Source organism: Chrysemys picta, chromosome 3 (genome assembly GCF_011386835.1).
Source record: "Chrysemys picta bellii isolate R12L10 chromosome 3, ASM1138683v2, whole genome shotgun sequence".
NCBI classification, from domain to species: Eukaryota; Metazoa; Chordata; order Testudines; family Emydidae; genus Chrysemys; species Chrysemys picta.
The window spans coordinates 70,721,368-70,735,794 of record NC_088793.1 but is presented as its reverse complement, the minus strand read 5'-3'; the positions used below and the strand labels follow the sequence as shown (position 1 = coordinate 70,735,794).

The following is a 14,427-nucleotide window of genomic DNA, read 5'->3' as shown; positions in this document are numbered from 1 at the left end:
TTTGTCTATCCACATCTTTTTCCCAATGTGTCATATATGAACACTTTTGTTAGGAAAGCTGTCTGCAAAGATTGATATAAATTAGTTATAATTTTTTTGTTTTCTAATCAACAGCATGTTTATTTTTAAATAACTAAATTTGGGTAGAGTTTAAGACTTGCTGTAGACAAGTAATCCAAAGGAACTTACTGAGAAGAGAATGGTGATTATTTCTCAGTAGACCCTTGCTGTCACTGCAGCAGTTAAAAAAACCCAACAACTCTAGAAAACATTTTTTCGTAGTAGCATAGTAATATTATATTTAACTGATGAAAACAGCTGTGTCCCAGAAACATCTGAAGGAGGCAAAAGCACTGAGGGAGGAAATCTCCATGAGGATCCCCTTATGGAATTTATCCTCTGTTGTTCCTTCAGGGTACCCTTTTTCCCTTGAATGAACCATGAAACCCTCTTCTAAACCGGATGGCTCTCTGGAATCCACAAGTGGGCAGGGCAATTCATAGAGACTCTATGCCTCCATGCAGGCTCTGGCCACCAACAGCTCTCTTGGAAATCCAGTGGATCTGGCCTGCCTGTTGCTTCTGAGACCTGCAGAGGGCAGAGTCTCTATAGAGGGAGCCTGGAGCTGTGTTATCTCCTTTACTTAACTTCCATTGGGCTGGAGGGAAAGATGTCTTTCTCTTCCCCTTGGCTTACTTGGCTTACCCTTACCATTCTCCAGGACTCAGGGAGCAAACTCTGCAAAGATCAGTCTCATGGATCCCTCCTTCCCATGAAAGAGGAGTGGAGGAAGATCAATATATGGCAGATAACTTTTTCCCAAAGTTATTAGTTTGCTTTGTCCCTGTACCCCACCATATCCACACAGGGGTTATGATTGTACATGCACAGGGAGTTTCTGAACATATTGTGGATCACCTCCCAAGACTAGTAGTTACTTGCCTTTTGGCTGAACACTGGAAAATGTTAGTGCATAAAACACAGCAATCTTCCAGCTTTCCACATATAATCATTCTTTGTTCTTCCATTCAAAGACCTCAAAGCACTTAATTTTGTAAAGCCTCACAACCCACTTGAGCTGTATGTAATAAAAAATCTTCTCACTTGCAATTGGGAAACTGTACTACAAAGCACCTACATGACTGGCCCAAAGTCATACAGGAGTAGAATGCCAGATCTGGAGGGTCTGTGCAGAGCAGAACCCAGATCTTCTGATTCTTAGTCTGTTCTTTAGCCACAAGAACATCATCCCTCCCCCACCCTCACTTCTAGTATGTATGAACTAGGGTTGTCGATTAATCACAGTTAATTCACGTGATTAACTCAAAAAAAAATTAACCATGACTAAAAAAATTAATCACAATTAATCGCAGTTTTAATCACACTGTTAAACAATAGAATACCAATTGAAATTTATAAAATATTTTGGATGTTTTTCTACATTTTTGAATACTTTGATTTCAATTACAACACAGAATACAAAGTGTACAGTGCTCACTTTATATTATTTTTATTACGAATATTTACACTGTAAAAATGATAAACAAAAGAAATAGTATTTTTCGGTTTACCTCATACAAGTATTGTATTGCGATCTCTTTATCGTGAAAGCTCAACTTACAAATGTAGATTTTTTTGTTACATAACTGCACTCGAAAACAAAACAATGTAAAACTTTAGAGCCTACAAGTCCACTCAGTCCTACTTCTTGTTCAGCCAATCACTAAGAGAAACAAGTTTGTTTACATTTACGGGAGTTAATGCTGCCCGCTTCTTATTTACAATGTCACCTGAAAGTGAGAACAGATGTTCACATGGCACTTTTGTAGCTGGCATTGCAAGGTATTTATGTGCCAGATATGCCAAACATTCATATGACCCTTCATGCTTTGGCCACCATTCCAGAGGACATGCTTCCATGCTGATGACACTTGTTAAAAAAATAATGTGTTAATCAAATTTGTGACTGAACTCCTTGGGGGAGAATTGTATGTCTCCTGCTATGTGATTTACCCACATTCTGCCATATATTTCATGTTATAGCAGTCTCGGATGATGACCCAGCACATGTTGTTCATTTTAACAACATTTTCACTGCCGATTTGACAAAACGTAAAGAAGGTACCAATGTGAGATTTCTAAAGATAGCTACAGCACTCGACCCAAGATTTAAGAATCTGAAGTGCCTTCCAAAATCTTAGAGGGACGAGGTGTGGAACATGCTTTCAGAAGTCTTAAAAGAGCAACATTCCGATGTGGAAACTACAGAACCCGAACCACCAAAAAAGAAAATCAACCTTCTGCTGGTGGCATCTGACTCAGATGATGAAAATGAACATGCATTGGCCTGCACTACTCTGGATCGTTATCAAGCAGAACCCATCATCAGCATGTACGCATGTCCTCTGGAATGATGGTTGAAGCATGAAGGGACATATGAATCTTTAGCGCATCTGGAACATAAATATCTTGCAACGCCGGCTACTGTGAAATAGGCAAGGGATATATTGTAATTGTCTCCCACTATTGGGGTGGGACACAGGATAGGGACTTAAAGAGGACTATTTGAAAGAAACTTATCAGTTAGCATCTCCAGTAATGTGAGGAAGCTAATATGGTATATGCTATGTACTAGTAGAACACAGTAAAGACTACATATTGCTCTCAATGATTATAAACTCTCTGAGCAAGGCTTTTGTCTTGCTTTTTCTTTATAATGCAGTGTGTATGCCAGTGGCACTGTATTAATATGCGCAAAACTGCTGTTGATATCTGAAGTCTGTCATGGCCTAAAAGCATCTCCATTGTGTAGGAAAGTGCTTCTGGATAGGTTGTTTTGCACAAAACTTGATTTGTGAATACTTCCGAAGGGCACATAGTTTAACTAGCATGACTTCTGCAGTCTGGTTTTTCATGGTTGCAGATAAAAATTAAGATAAAGGATCATGCTGCCCTCCAGTGGAAACTGTTGACATCTTTAGGATTTGTTCTATGTGTAAACCTCACTTTTATAAATGTTAGCCTTTTAAGTAAGAAATATCAATAATTATACTAATTTTATTCTGTAAAGGGAAGAATAGATTTTTTTCCCCACTGCCAGAGTAAGTGAAATGTGTATATTAGTGTTTGTCATATCATAACTACAATTCAGAACCTAGTCTGGAAAGTTGTAGTGACGTATCTACAGGCATTTCTGTGGCAAGCTGGGGAGGGCCTTGTCATGTGTGCAATAAAAGAATGTGGGCGGACAATATATCGTCCCGTTCCTCTACATATAAGGAAATCTCTAATCTTCTCAAAGAAAAATGCTCTAGCAATTCTGCCATCTCGTCATAAATCTGAAAATATAATTTATCTGTCTCCATCTCTGAAACTTGAAAAATAAGAAAGATAAACTGCAGTCCTAAAGCAATAGAATTCACATCAATTGTTTTTAAGTATAGTTTTAACATTAAGCAGTCTTTAAATTAGCATTCCAGAAAAAGTGTAGCAGTTTGGCAAAGTTTACCTAATATGACAATTCATTTAAAAATTCAAGTAATTAAGAATAATTGGTTTTGGACAATATAATTTTTTTTTATTCTTTGAAACATGCAAAAAAAGCACAGACTAGAAGGAACACAAAAGACAGTCTTTCGTTCAAAGTGATTTTTATTAAATAAATCATCAAACAGGTTTTCACTTATGATCTTGAGTTGGCCAAGACAGTTAGCAAATTGCCCTATATAGGTATAGCTACACTGCAATTAAAAAACCGCACTTGCCTGTGTCAGGTGGCTTGTGGGCTCAGGCAAAGGGGCTGTTTAATTGCAGTGTAGATGTTCAGGCTTGAACTGGAGCCTGGGCTCTGGGCCACTGTGATGTGGGAGGGTCTCAGAGCTTGGGCTGCAGCCCAAGCCTGAATGTCTTCACCACAATTAAACAGCCCCTTAGTCCCAAGCCTTGTGAGCCTGAGTCATGTGAGCCAGCTGCAGATATCTAATTGCAGAGTAGGCATACCCTATATAAACACATGTACCTACACATTGATGCGACTGTACTGTACATTTTGGAGCACTGGGAATCTTTCAAACACCTTTTTTTCTTTTTCTTTTCTAGGAAAAAACAAACTATGAAGTCCCAGAACTTTGGTTTGTTTTGTCCACAAGACCATATCTCCAGCAATGGAATTATCAAAACACCATGCTAGGGCAGTGGTTTGTTATTTATGAAGAAGAATGGGGTCCCTTCCTTGGCCCTCCACTCTGAATTGCCAACCCCACTTTTTGCAGCAGTTATGTTTTACTTGGAGGGCTTTCATCCATGTATTATCCAACCTGACACTGTTTAACTTGTGGTATCTAATGGGATCATAGTACAAGGTGGTATGAGTACAGGCCTTTTAAAATTATCTAAAAATCATTGGATCCAGGAGTTACAGCATCATCTGCACTTAACCTCAGTCATTCTGATAACACTATGTCACAATCAGCGGCTGCCTAGTCTAGGTGCTCTTGAGCCAGTAGGTGGTGCCAATGTGATGCTCTGTACCAATACAGACAAGATATTAGTTCCCCTGGAATAACACTTGAGTAATTAACACAAGACACATAACAGGTATGTACTACATTTTTTTACATGCCTGATGTGCACACCCCAAGCATGTGTACTTCAACTAACATACCCAATTTATGGAAGAACATATAGGCTTGATGACAACACATTGCTTACACTTTATAGGTGAAATTCACCCCAGTGCAGAGAATCTATACTACTTCAACCCCTCTTAGGTTCTTGTGTAACCTGTACTGGCATGAATTTTTCCATCTTGCAAACAAAACATCAATTTATATAACATTAGTCATCAAGAGGTGCCTGTACTTATTTAACTTTAATAGTATTTCACTTTGAACACATACACTTGTGTAGCGATAAGAATACATTAGATGACTACCCTAGAATCTTTTATCATATCATACATAACTATCTCATACAGTACTTTATAGAAATGGGCCTGAGCTACAACATTTCTTTCTGGATTTCAAACCTTCCAAAGCTGGGAGATGGTTGAGTTTGGGGGAGTTAGTTCAGCTCATTAATTTTTCTTTGGAAATTGGAACTGAGTTTGAATTTCAGATCCTCAGAGTTTGACTCTGGATCAAGAGTTTTGGATTCAGTCCCATCTCTGATTACATACTAAATGCGTGGTGATAAGAAGATGACGTTCAAGTATGCCAGTCATTGAGATAATTTTCCTTACCAGATTCACTTAAGAGTGCTTCCCTGAATTAAGCAACAGAGGGTCCTGTGGCACCTTTGAGACTAACAGAAGTACTGGGAGCATAAGCTTTCGTGGGTAAGAACCTCATGAGGTTCTTACCCACGAAAGCTTATGCTCCCAGTACTTCTGTTAGTCTCAAAGGTGCCACAGGACCCTCTGTTGCTTTTTACAGATTCAGACTAACACGGCTACCCCTCTGATACTTGACTCCCTGAATTAAGTCAATTATGAATTATGACAGTGTCATTAGTTGTAAAATGTTTATTGGGGAATCAGTACTGTGAGTTAGACTGGATCTCAGGTTCATACAGTCCAGGACATCTTTTCTGAAAAAAGATCTCATAAACCTCCTCTCATTGTCAGATATCTTGCAGGTCTCTCTTCCCCAATAACTTTGTTTCTGCTGAAGGCAGATATATGGTCCTCATCAGCAGTCAAGAACTTGCAGGATCAAATCCTTCATTTGCCATTCCTGAATTCATTCATTTTGAATTTTGGTACCTTTTCATGAAGGTTGATCATTTGTCTAAAAAGTATGTTTTTTTTTGGTTTTTGATACAAAAGATGTTTCCACAGGAGTGAAGGAAGATGAGTGATTGTTACACATACTATACGTGAAGAAAATCTCTCTTTGTTGCTATAATATACAGTAACTCCTTGCTTATTGTTGTAGTTATGTTCCTGAAAAATGTGGCTTTAAGCGAAATGATGTTAATATTATTTGTTTAAAACTTATACTGTGTGTATATATATATATTGTTTGTTTAAAACTTATACTGTGTGTATACACACAGTATAAGTTTTAAACAAAAAATACATAACATATACAATATATAATATATACAATATATAATATAGTCTTTTGTCTGGTGAAAAAAAAATTCCCTGGACCCTAACCCCCCCATTTACATTAATTCTTATGGGGAAATTGGATTCGCTTAACATCGTTTTGCTTAAAGTCGCATTTTATATATACATAGTATAAGTTTTAAACAAACAATTTAATACTGTACACAGCAATGATGATTGTGAAGCTTGGTTGAGATGGTGAAGTCAGGGGGTGGGATATTTCCCAGGGAATGCCTTACTGCTAAATGACGAACAAGCACTCGACTGAGCCCTCAAGGGTTAACACATTGTTGTTAATGTAGCCTCACACTCTACAAGGCAGCACAAATGGAGGGAGGGGAGACAGCATGGCAGACAGAGATACACACGCTGTGTGTGTGTGAGAGAGAGATGCGCATTGCCCCTTTAAGTATGCTGATCCCACTCTAAATACATTGCCTTTTAAAGTAGATCAGCAAATTGAGACAGCAGCTGCTGCTAGCAAGCTCCCTCCGTCCTGAGCCCTGTCGTGTCCCGCCCTTGCTCTATGGAGATGGGATAAGCGGGGTGGCAGAAGCAGTGGGGAGGGGGACAGCAAGCAGGAGGCTCCCGGGAGCAGCTCCAAGGCAGAGGGCAGGAGCAGCACATGGCAGTGGGGGGAGAGACAGCTGAACTGCCGGCAATTGATAGCTTGCTGGGCAGCTGCTGCACAGGGAACTTAGGGGAGCGGGGAGCTAATGGAGGGCTGCCGGTCCAACCTGGTTCCAAGCCCCTACCAGCTAGCTCCGACAGGCTGCTCTTTCTGCAAGCAGTGGACAAAGCAGACGGCTGACAAACAACATTATAAGGGAGCATTGCGCAACATTAAATGAGCATGTTCTCTAATTGATCAGCAACGTAACAATGAAACAACTTTAACCAGGACGACTTTAAGTGAGGAGTTACTGTATCAGTACACTGCGCCAACAGTGAACTAACATGTCTTTCATGGTGGGTGTGAGAGTTCCTAGTTAAGGTGTTTAGTTGTTGCCAGCATTGTTAGTCTGCTACAACATTTGTTTTCTGAGGCAGACCACTGTCTGCTGCTATCTTGATGGTTCATGTATGCTGTGCTCATGTGTCTCTTTCCTGTATGTGCTTTATGGTACAGATGAAATGTTGCAGAAGTGCATGAAAGTACTTTGTAATTATATCCAGTACCACCTTTCAGCCTAAGGTCTGAAAACATTTTAAAAACTCGTAAGCTTCATCTAAAGCTTTTTATCAATTTAACTATTTTGGTTACCTGCATAATTTACTGAAAAAGTTAATTTGTTATGTCCCTTTGTGTGGATACTTAGGGTACGTCTACACTTACCGGAGGGTCCGGCGGCAGGCAATCGATGTTCTGGGATCGATTTATCGTGTCTGGTTAAGACGCAATAAATTGATCCCGGATCGATCCCGGAAGTGCTCGCCGTCGACGCCGATACTCCAGCTCGGCGAGAGGAGTACGCGTTATCGACGGGGGAGCCTCCCTGCCGCGTCTGGACCCGCGGTAAGTTCGGACTAAGGTACTTCGAATTCAGCTACGTTATTAACGTAGCTGAATTTGCGTACCTTAGTCCGAAGCGGGGACTTAGTGGGGAGCAGGCCTTAGACGGGTACACAGGTGCTTATACTGGAATACTTTATTCCTCTAAATTTCACCTCTGATGAAAAGCAACCACCTCTGGAGTTCAATACAAGCTGTCCAATAGCACACAGTAACTTCTCTTCTGTTGGAGATGGAACTTCCAATAGCCCAATGAGCCTCACCGCTGTGCTGAGGCTTTGGTTCAGTACTGACCTAGAAGGAAGACTGCTGCCTGCTAAGTTGCCGCCTTTACCTCCTGAAGCACCCATGCCATGTATTTTCTTTAGAGACTTACAATCCTGCATAGGATGGTATGTAACTCTAGCAGACTGAGTCAGCAACAAAAAGTACTACCCTAATATTAAATATACTCTCCCCCCCCACCCTCTCCTCTCTCCCACAAACTGGATAAAGCCAGTAACTGTCTGGATAACCAACAGTAATCCTTGCTATTGGATAAAGAGAAATTAGATTATTTTAAAAAACATTTTAAAAGTATTTCAATTTCAATTAGACAATAAAAGGACAGTGATATTAGAATCACATTAAAAAGCGACAAAGAGTCCTGTGGCACCTTATAAACTAACAGACGTATTGGAGCATAAGCTTTTGTGGGTGAATACCCACTTCACCCACGAAAGCTTATGCTCCAATACATCTGTTAGTCTATAAGGTGCCATAGGACTCTTTGTTGCTTTTTACAGATCCAGACTAACACGGCTACCCCTCTGATACTAGAATCACATTGTTGATGCTTGTGGCACCTTAGAGACTAACAAATGTATTAGAGCATAAGCTTTCGTGGACTACAGCCCACAGCTATATGCATCCGAAGAAGTGGGCTGTAGTCCACGAAAGCTTATGCTCTAATAAATTTGTTAGTCTCTAAGGTGCCACAAGTACTCCTGTTCTTTTTGCGGATACAGACTAACACGGCTGCTACTCTGAAACCAATAGTTGATGCTGTTCTTAATTCTTATCTTTTGCATAGAAATGCAAGGAAGATCACTAGGCAAGTGCTTTCTGAGTCTGTCAAGATCCACAAAATTATCCCTCTTGAATCAAAATGACATAAATGGAGTCTAAACTGCAGCCTGGTAATCCCTTTCTCTTTGCATTATTAATGGGATCATCTTTTTTCTACCTACATCAATACTGTGACAATCTGTTTCTGGTGGTGTTTTTGAATGCTATGGCTATTAACAGATAACATGCCCGCACATATGCACAGATACATACATTATATGCAAGTTTTCAAAGCTGGGTTGCATGTGAGAGAATACTGTCAGTTTTTTTTTTTAAATAAAACCAAATAAGAAAGAAGCAAATTGTTTAAAACAAAGCATTAGTCCAAAAAGAAAGATGCTTCTAACATTTCTTTGATAGTTACTGTGCATCACAATTGGGATGGAAGGGCTGAGTCATAAAATGAGAGTGCAATAGAAAACTATCTTGGTTTGTTTTTTTAGTTTGAGCTGCAGTGGCCGGTGTTATAAGAATGAAGACTTTTAAGCTAGAGCTGTGGACAATAACTCCTCCACACCAAAAACTACCTGATAATTTTATTATCTCTGATTCTTTTACAGTTTGTGAGAGGCTTTCTGATCTCCACCTCATGCACATATACCTGAGGTGATAGATCATAGTGTGTATTAAGTCTGAGCGAAAAGAAGCACGTGCCCCAAAAGAGTTTATTATCTAAAGACATGGTATAACAGGTGTGTAAAATAAGCAATCAGGATGGGTGGATGAGGTAACAATAACAGAAGCATGTTTCATCATGTATTAGCTTATTACACCTATGAACTGTTCACACAGCTAATCAGCAGTAATAGCAACCTGCTACCTACTGAACCATTTTCAGTCAGCAGTGACTTGTAGGCATTGCTGTAGCGGTGCCTTTTTAGGAAAGATCTGAAGGAGAATAAGGGGGTAGCCATGTGGATTTTGAAAAGGAATCTTTCCCTTGTGTATAGGTAAGCATAAGAGAAAGTGTGAAGGAAGCAGATAAGCAGGTGATGAAGACTGGCATCCTTGGCAGAGCAAAGGCAGGGGTTTACCTCATAATAGAACAGTTAATTAGGTAGATCTAAATTAAGAAAGGCCATAAAAAAATCAAGGAAAAGTTTGTATAGTATTTGTTGCAGTGGAGGAGGGAGAGCCAATGGAGGGACTCAAAGAGGGGAGTAACGTAGTTAGAGTGACAAGCCAGGTAGAGTATCTTAGCAAAAGTAATTTGAACGGAATTGCGGGGTTGCAGCATCAAGGCCAAAGGGAGTATCTATTCTTAAGGTCCTGCACTCCAAAGCAGCTGATGCAGGTAGAGTGAGAGTCTGAAAGGTTGCTGGGTTGCAGACTTACTGTATAAAAATGGTGATCTTGCTATGGCTGTAAGGCTTCAAGCTGGGGAGAAATGAAAAGCGATTATGCTTCTGCCATTATATCAATTAAGGGGTACATTTTAAAACCCTCTTTTTGTCATCCCAGTCACTGCAAAGCATGTTATCAATTTACACCGTGGAAAAATAAGTCCCTGCTGGAGAGTTGCAACACACATCTGATTTCCCCTCATGCCCTACTGTACATCATTTTAAAATGTTCATTGAAGCTTCGGTCCTGCAAATGCACAGCACACAGAACTGTGATTTCTTCAGTGGGAGTTTTGCACATGATGATTTGCAATATGAGGTCCAAAATTGTCAGCACTGATAGGTCTGGTCTATTAACTCTGTTCTGATGCCAATTACAGTGTAGTACAATAGTAACATACCAAATTCTCATTCTAGGGCTGCTGAGCATCCTGGCTACATGGCGGGCATCAGTGAGCAGTAAGATAAATAGTGAAGTGACAGCAAGGAGTGATGGTCCTTAAAGAGTGTACATTCCCTAACTGGATGCTGGTTATTTCTATTACTCCACAAAAACACAGCTGAAAAAAGATATATCTGATTATAATGGAGATTAGACCTAGATGTTTTTAGGTTGTGGGAGGCATGAAGAGTTTGTTTTTGGGTGAACATGTGCGTTTGATGCCACCTAATTGCTCTATACCCAGGTATCTTTTTTTCAGATGAGATGTAGTAGGTTCTCAAACAGTAGTTTAGGAGGGGGAAGAAATTTTATTTTAAATATCTTTCTTTCCACTTTCTGAGATTTGGCAGTTGTAGTCTAGATGTAGATGTAAATGCACGTAAAATAAAGTAGTGTAATTAACACTGCAAATGTAAGTAAATGTAAAGTGCATATAATATAGTATTTAATATAAATACAACTGTTGTAATTTATCCCTGCTGGAGTGTATCATTCTTCTTATTGTGTGGTTTATTCAGTTCTGGATTTCAGTGACCCCTTCAATACTGAAGTTAAGCCAAGAATCCTACTTATGGGACTGAGAAGAAGTGGGAAGTCTTCCATTCAGAAAGTTGTCTTTCACAAAATGTCTCCAAATGAAACCCTTTTCTTGGAGAGCACTAACAAGATCTGCAGAGAAGATGTTTCCAACAGCTCCTTTGTTAACTTTCAGATATGGGACTTTCCTGGGCAAATTGACTTCTTTGACCCTACGTTTGACTATGAGATGATTTTCAGAGGCACTGGAGCACTGATATTTGTCATAGATTCTCAGGTAAAGAGAATATTATAAGGGTGGTATTCAGGCCACCTGTTTGTCTTAGTCATTTTTCTCCTCCAGCTATAGGCAAATGGAATGCAAACACAGAGACAGTCAAATTTTCCAAAGCACGTAAGGCACTTAGAGCCTAAGTCCTATTGACTTTTAATGGGATTTAAGTGCTTTTGAAGATGATAACCACCAATTACAATTAAGTTGACAGAGTTGGTTATTTTTTAACCTCTTTTTTGCAAATAAAGGTTCAAAACCTAGTTTTAGTTTTTATTTTAAATGCAGAAATAACTAGTCTGCTTTAAAGTCTGGTTCCTTGCATGGACTTGCTAGTGATGGCAATTGGGCTTTTGTGCAGGTATAGGCCTTTATGTTCACAGAAGTTTAAAACAAAGGAATTTTAAACTGTAGAAGTCTCTGCAAGTATCTTATAAAACTTAGCTTTTGTCTCATAACTATTTGTCATAAGGTTGTGGGTTTTATTTTTCCATTATTAGGATGATTATATGGAGGCCTTGGCTAGGTTGCATCTCACCGTGACCAGAGCTTATAAAGTGAATCCAGACATAAACTTTGAAATCTTTATTCATAAAGTGGATGGTTTGTCTGATGATCATAAGATTGAAACCCAAAGAGACATTCACCAGAGGGCAAATGATGACCTTGCAGATGCTGGATTGGAGAAAATTCACCTCAGGTGAGAGAAGCAACTGTGCACACAGTCTGCTGGAAAAGAATAAAAGCCATGTTTAATGCTAAAGCCAGAAACCAGAGCAGCCTATCTGATAGACAGTTTATCACTTTCTAATCTACTGAAGTAGCAGGCAACAAGAATTTATTAGATATGACTATTAAGGGAAAAGATAATGCCTTTGACTAATTCAGTCTGTAGAAAGAGCAGATTATTTTAGAAAATTGGAAATAATGCACTTCAACAAACTGGGAGCTACAGGACAATAGAAACTTTAATGCCGTTCTTGGGACTTGTTGTGAAATAAAAAATGCCATCATAATGATATAGTGCTTCACAAACATGCTAATTCATAGAATAGCTAATCACTTTGGTGGCACTTTTTCATTGTTAATTTCATCCCTACTATTTTCAAGATGTAAAGCAATACATAAAAGCTATGTAGTATTGCTCTCCTGGTATACAGAAAATGCTTTCCAGAGGATATTGAAGTGGGAACTAGATCATTAAATTCCATATATAGAACAGCTTTGCAGTATCTATGGTTTCATGTATTCATATTGTATACTGTCATGTTAAATATAGCCCTGAAAATATATGTTGTTGTTTTAATTATTGACTTCAGTTTGTTGAAGAACTGTGTTTTAGAAACATTATGCAACTTCTGATCACAAGGGAAAAATGCATAACTTCAAGTACTTTGTGTTTCAAAATATTTTACGTGCTCATTATGACCGATTCAGAATGTTCCTTTTATATGGCTAAAAGGAAAATATGGTGACATTTTTTCCAGCTTTTATCTGACAAGCATATATGATCATTCTATATTTGAAGCCTTTAGCAAAGTGGTACAGAAACTGATTCCACAGCTCCCAACACTGGAAAACCTCCTTAACATCTTTATCTCAGTAAGTACTTTTGTGTACTTTCTAGATTTTTGCATAGAACTGATTGAATACAAGAAAACTTGTGATTTATTCTGTAACAATTGAATCCTAAAAACTGCGAAGTGCCTTTTTGAGAGATGCTGTGCACACTGAGTTTCAAGTGAAGTCAGCAGCAATTTAGGGTGTCTACCTCATGCAGGATTTGGGCCCAAATCACTGCAAGATGTACAGAACAATGTAGCTGCATTTTTTCTAAACTGAAAATATTTTGAGATCATCAAATTATTTTTCAAGGTTAGATGGCGCTTTGAGTGAGCTGACAGTCATCCCTCATCTGTTTAGACATTGGTTTGAATGTGACCTAGGTCTATGTGGTATGGCTTATGTTTGTTTGTTTTTAAATAGCACTTGACATTTTTATAAATTATAAGGCCAGAAGGGATCATTGTGATCATCTGCTAGACATCTCACCTGCTGCATAACACAGGCCAGAGGTCTTCCCTGGATTAATTCCTGTTAGAACCAGTGTATATTTTTTAGAAAAACATCCAGTCTTGATTTAAAAATTACCAGTGATGGTGAATCCACCACAGTCTTTGGTAAGTTGTTCCAACAGTTAGTTTCCCTCACTGTTAAATTTGTGTCTTATGTCTCATCTGAATTTGTGTAGCTTCAACTTCCAGCTCTTGGAACTTGTTTTATCTTAGTCCATAACTTTGAGAACAAATAAATGATAATTAACTGATCTTCCAGCAGACTAGCAGGGTGGGTAAGACTTTACAATTTGACAGGGTGGGGTGAGAAAACGGACACATAGAAGTTAAGCGAGCTAGTGAAGCTGCGGCCAGAAATACTGGACTGCTGGTCAGTTAATGCCCATTCCCAATCTCCCGTTATCATAGAAAGTGATTGAAAAGGTGGTGGTTGTTCAGTTCCAGAGGCACTTGGACAACAATACTAAAATACCTTGCTGAGCATTATACAAAATCTAAGACAGATAGCCATATAGCAGTATCCTGGATAGGTTCCCATTTGGGTGACAGCCTTCATTGGAGTTGACAACATGCCAGTTGCTAAGACTCAGGATCATAAATAATCTTATATTGGGATCAGCTGCCCGTTTTGGAACTAGCAGAGGGTTTGTGCTGAACCATTCTGCAGCTCTTGAGATGATTGACCATAGGCTGTTTCTTCAATGACTAAGGGATGTTCTGGTGTGTCTGGAGATGCCCTGTAGGTGTTTTCAGTCATGCCTAGAATGCAGGAATCAGTTGGTAGTGATGAACAGTTCTTTATCAAGTCCTTGAAAAATGGTGTCCTTGAAGGATCTGTACTGTATCTCCCATGTTGCGCAGGGTATATCTTGCCAAGGAGGTTTGTCCAACTCGTAAACACAGGGTAAATATAATCAGTAAGTCAGTGACATACAACTGCCTATCTCTTGCCCTATACACCTAGTAAGCTCTGCAACGTATGAACAACACTGTCAGCGTGATGGCTCAGAACTATCTTATCTTCAGTGTG

General features: G+C 39.2%; 1 protein-coding gene across 5 annotated transcripts in view; it reads left to right on the top strand.

Annotated features, from left to right (window-relative positions):
* Positions 1-14,427, top strand: part of RRAGD (Ras related GTP binding D) — a 39,280-nt gene that overhangs the window by 11,493 nt on the left and 13,360 nt on the right. For 3 of the 5 annotated variants that reach the window (XM_065590186.1, XM_005299715.5, XM_024103034.3), the window contains 3 exons: positions 11,033-11,328; positions 11,823-12,022; positions 12,810-12,924. In XM_065590186.1, coding sequence (XP_065446258.1) covers positions 11,033-11,328; positions 11,823-12,022; positions 12,810-12,924 — 611 coding nt within the window. Of the gene's footprint in view, positions 1-9,289; positions 9,422-11,032; positions 11,329-11,822; positions 12,023-12,809; positions 12,925-14,427 lie in introns of all 5 variants that reach the window. The other 2 variants (XM_065590187.1, XM_005299717.5) reach the window with 2 other exon arrangements.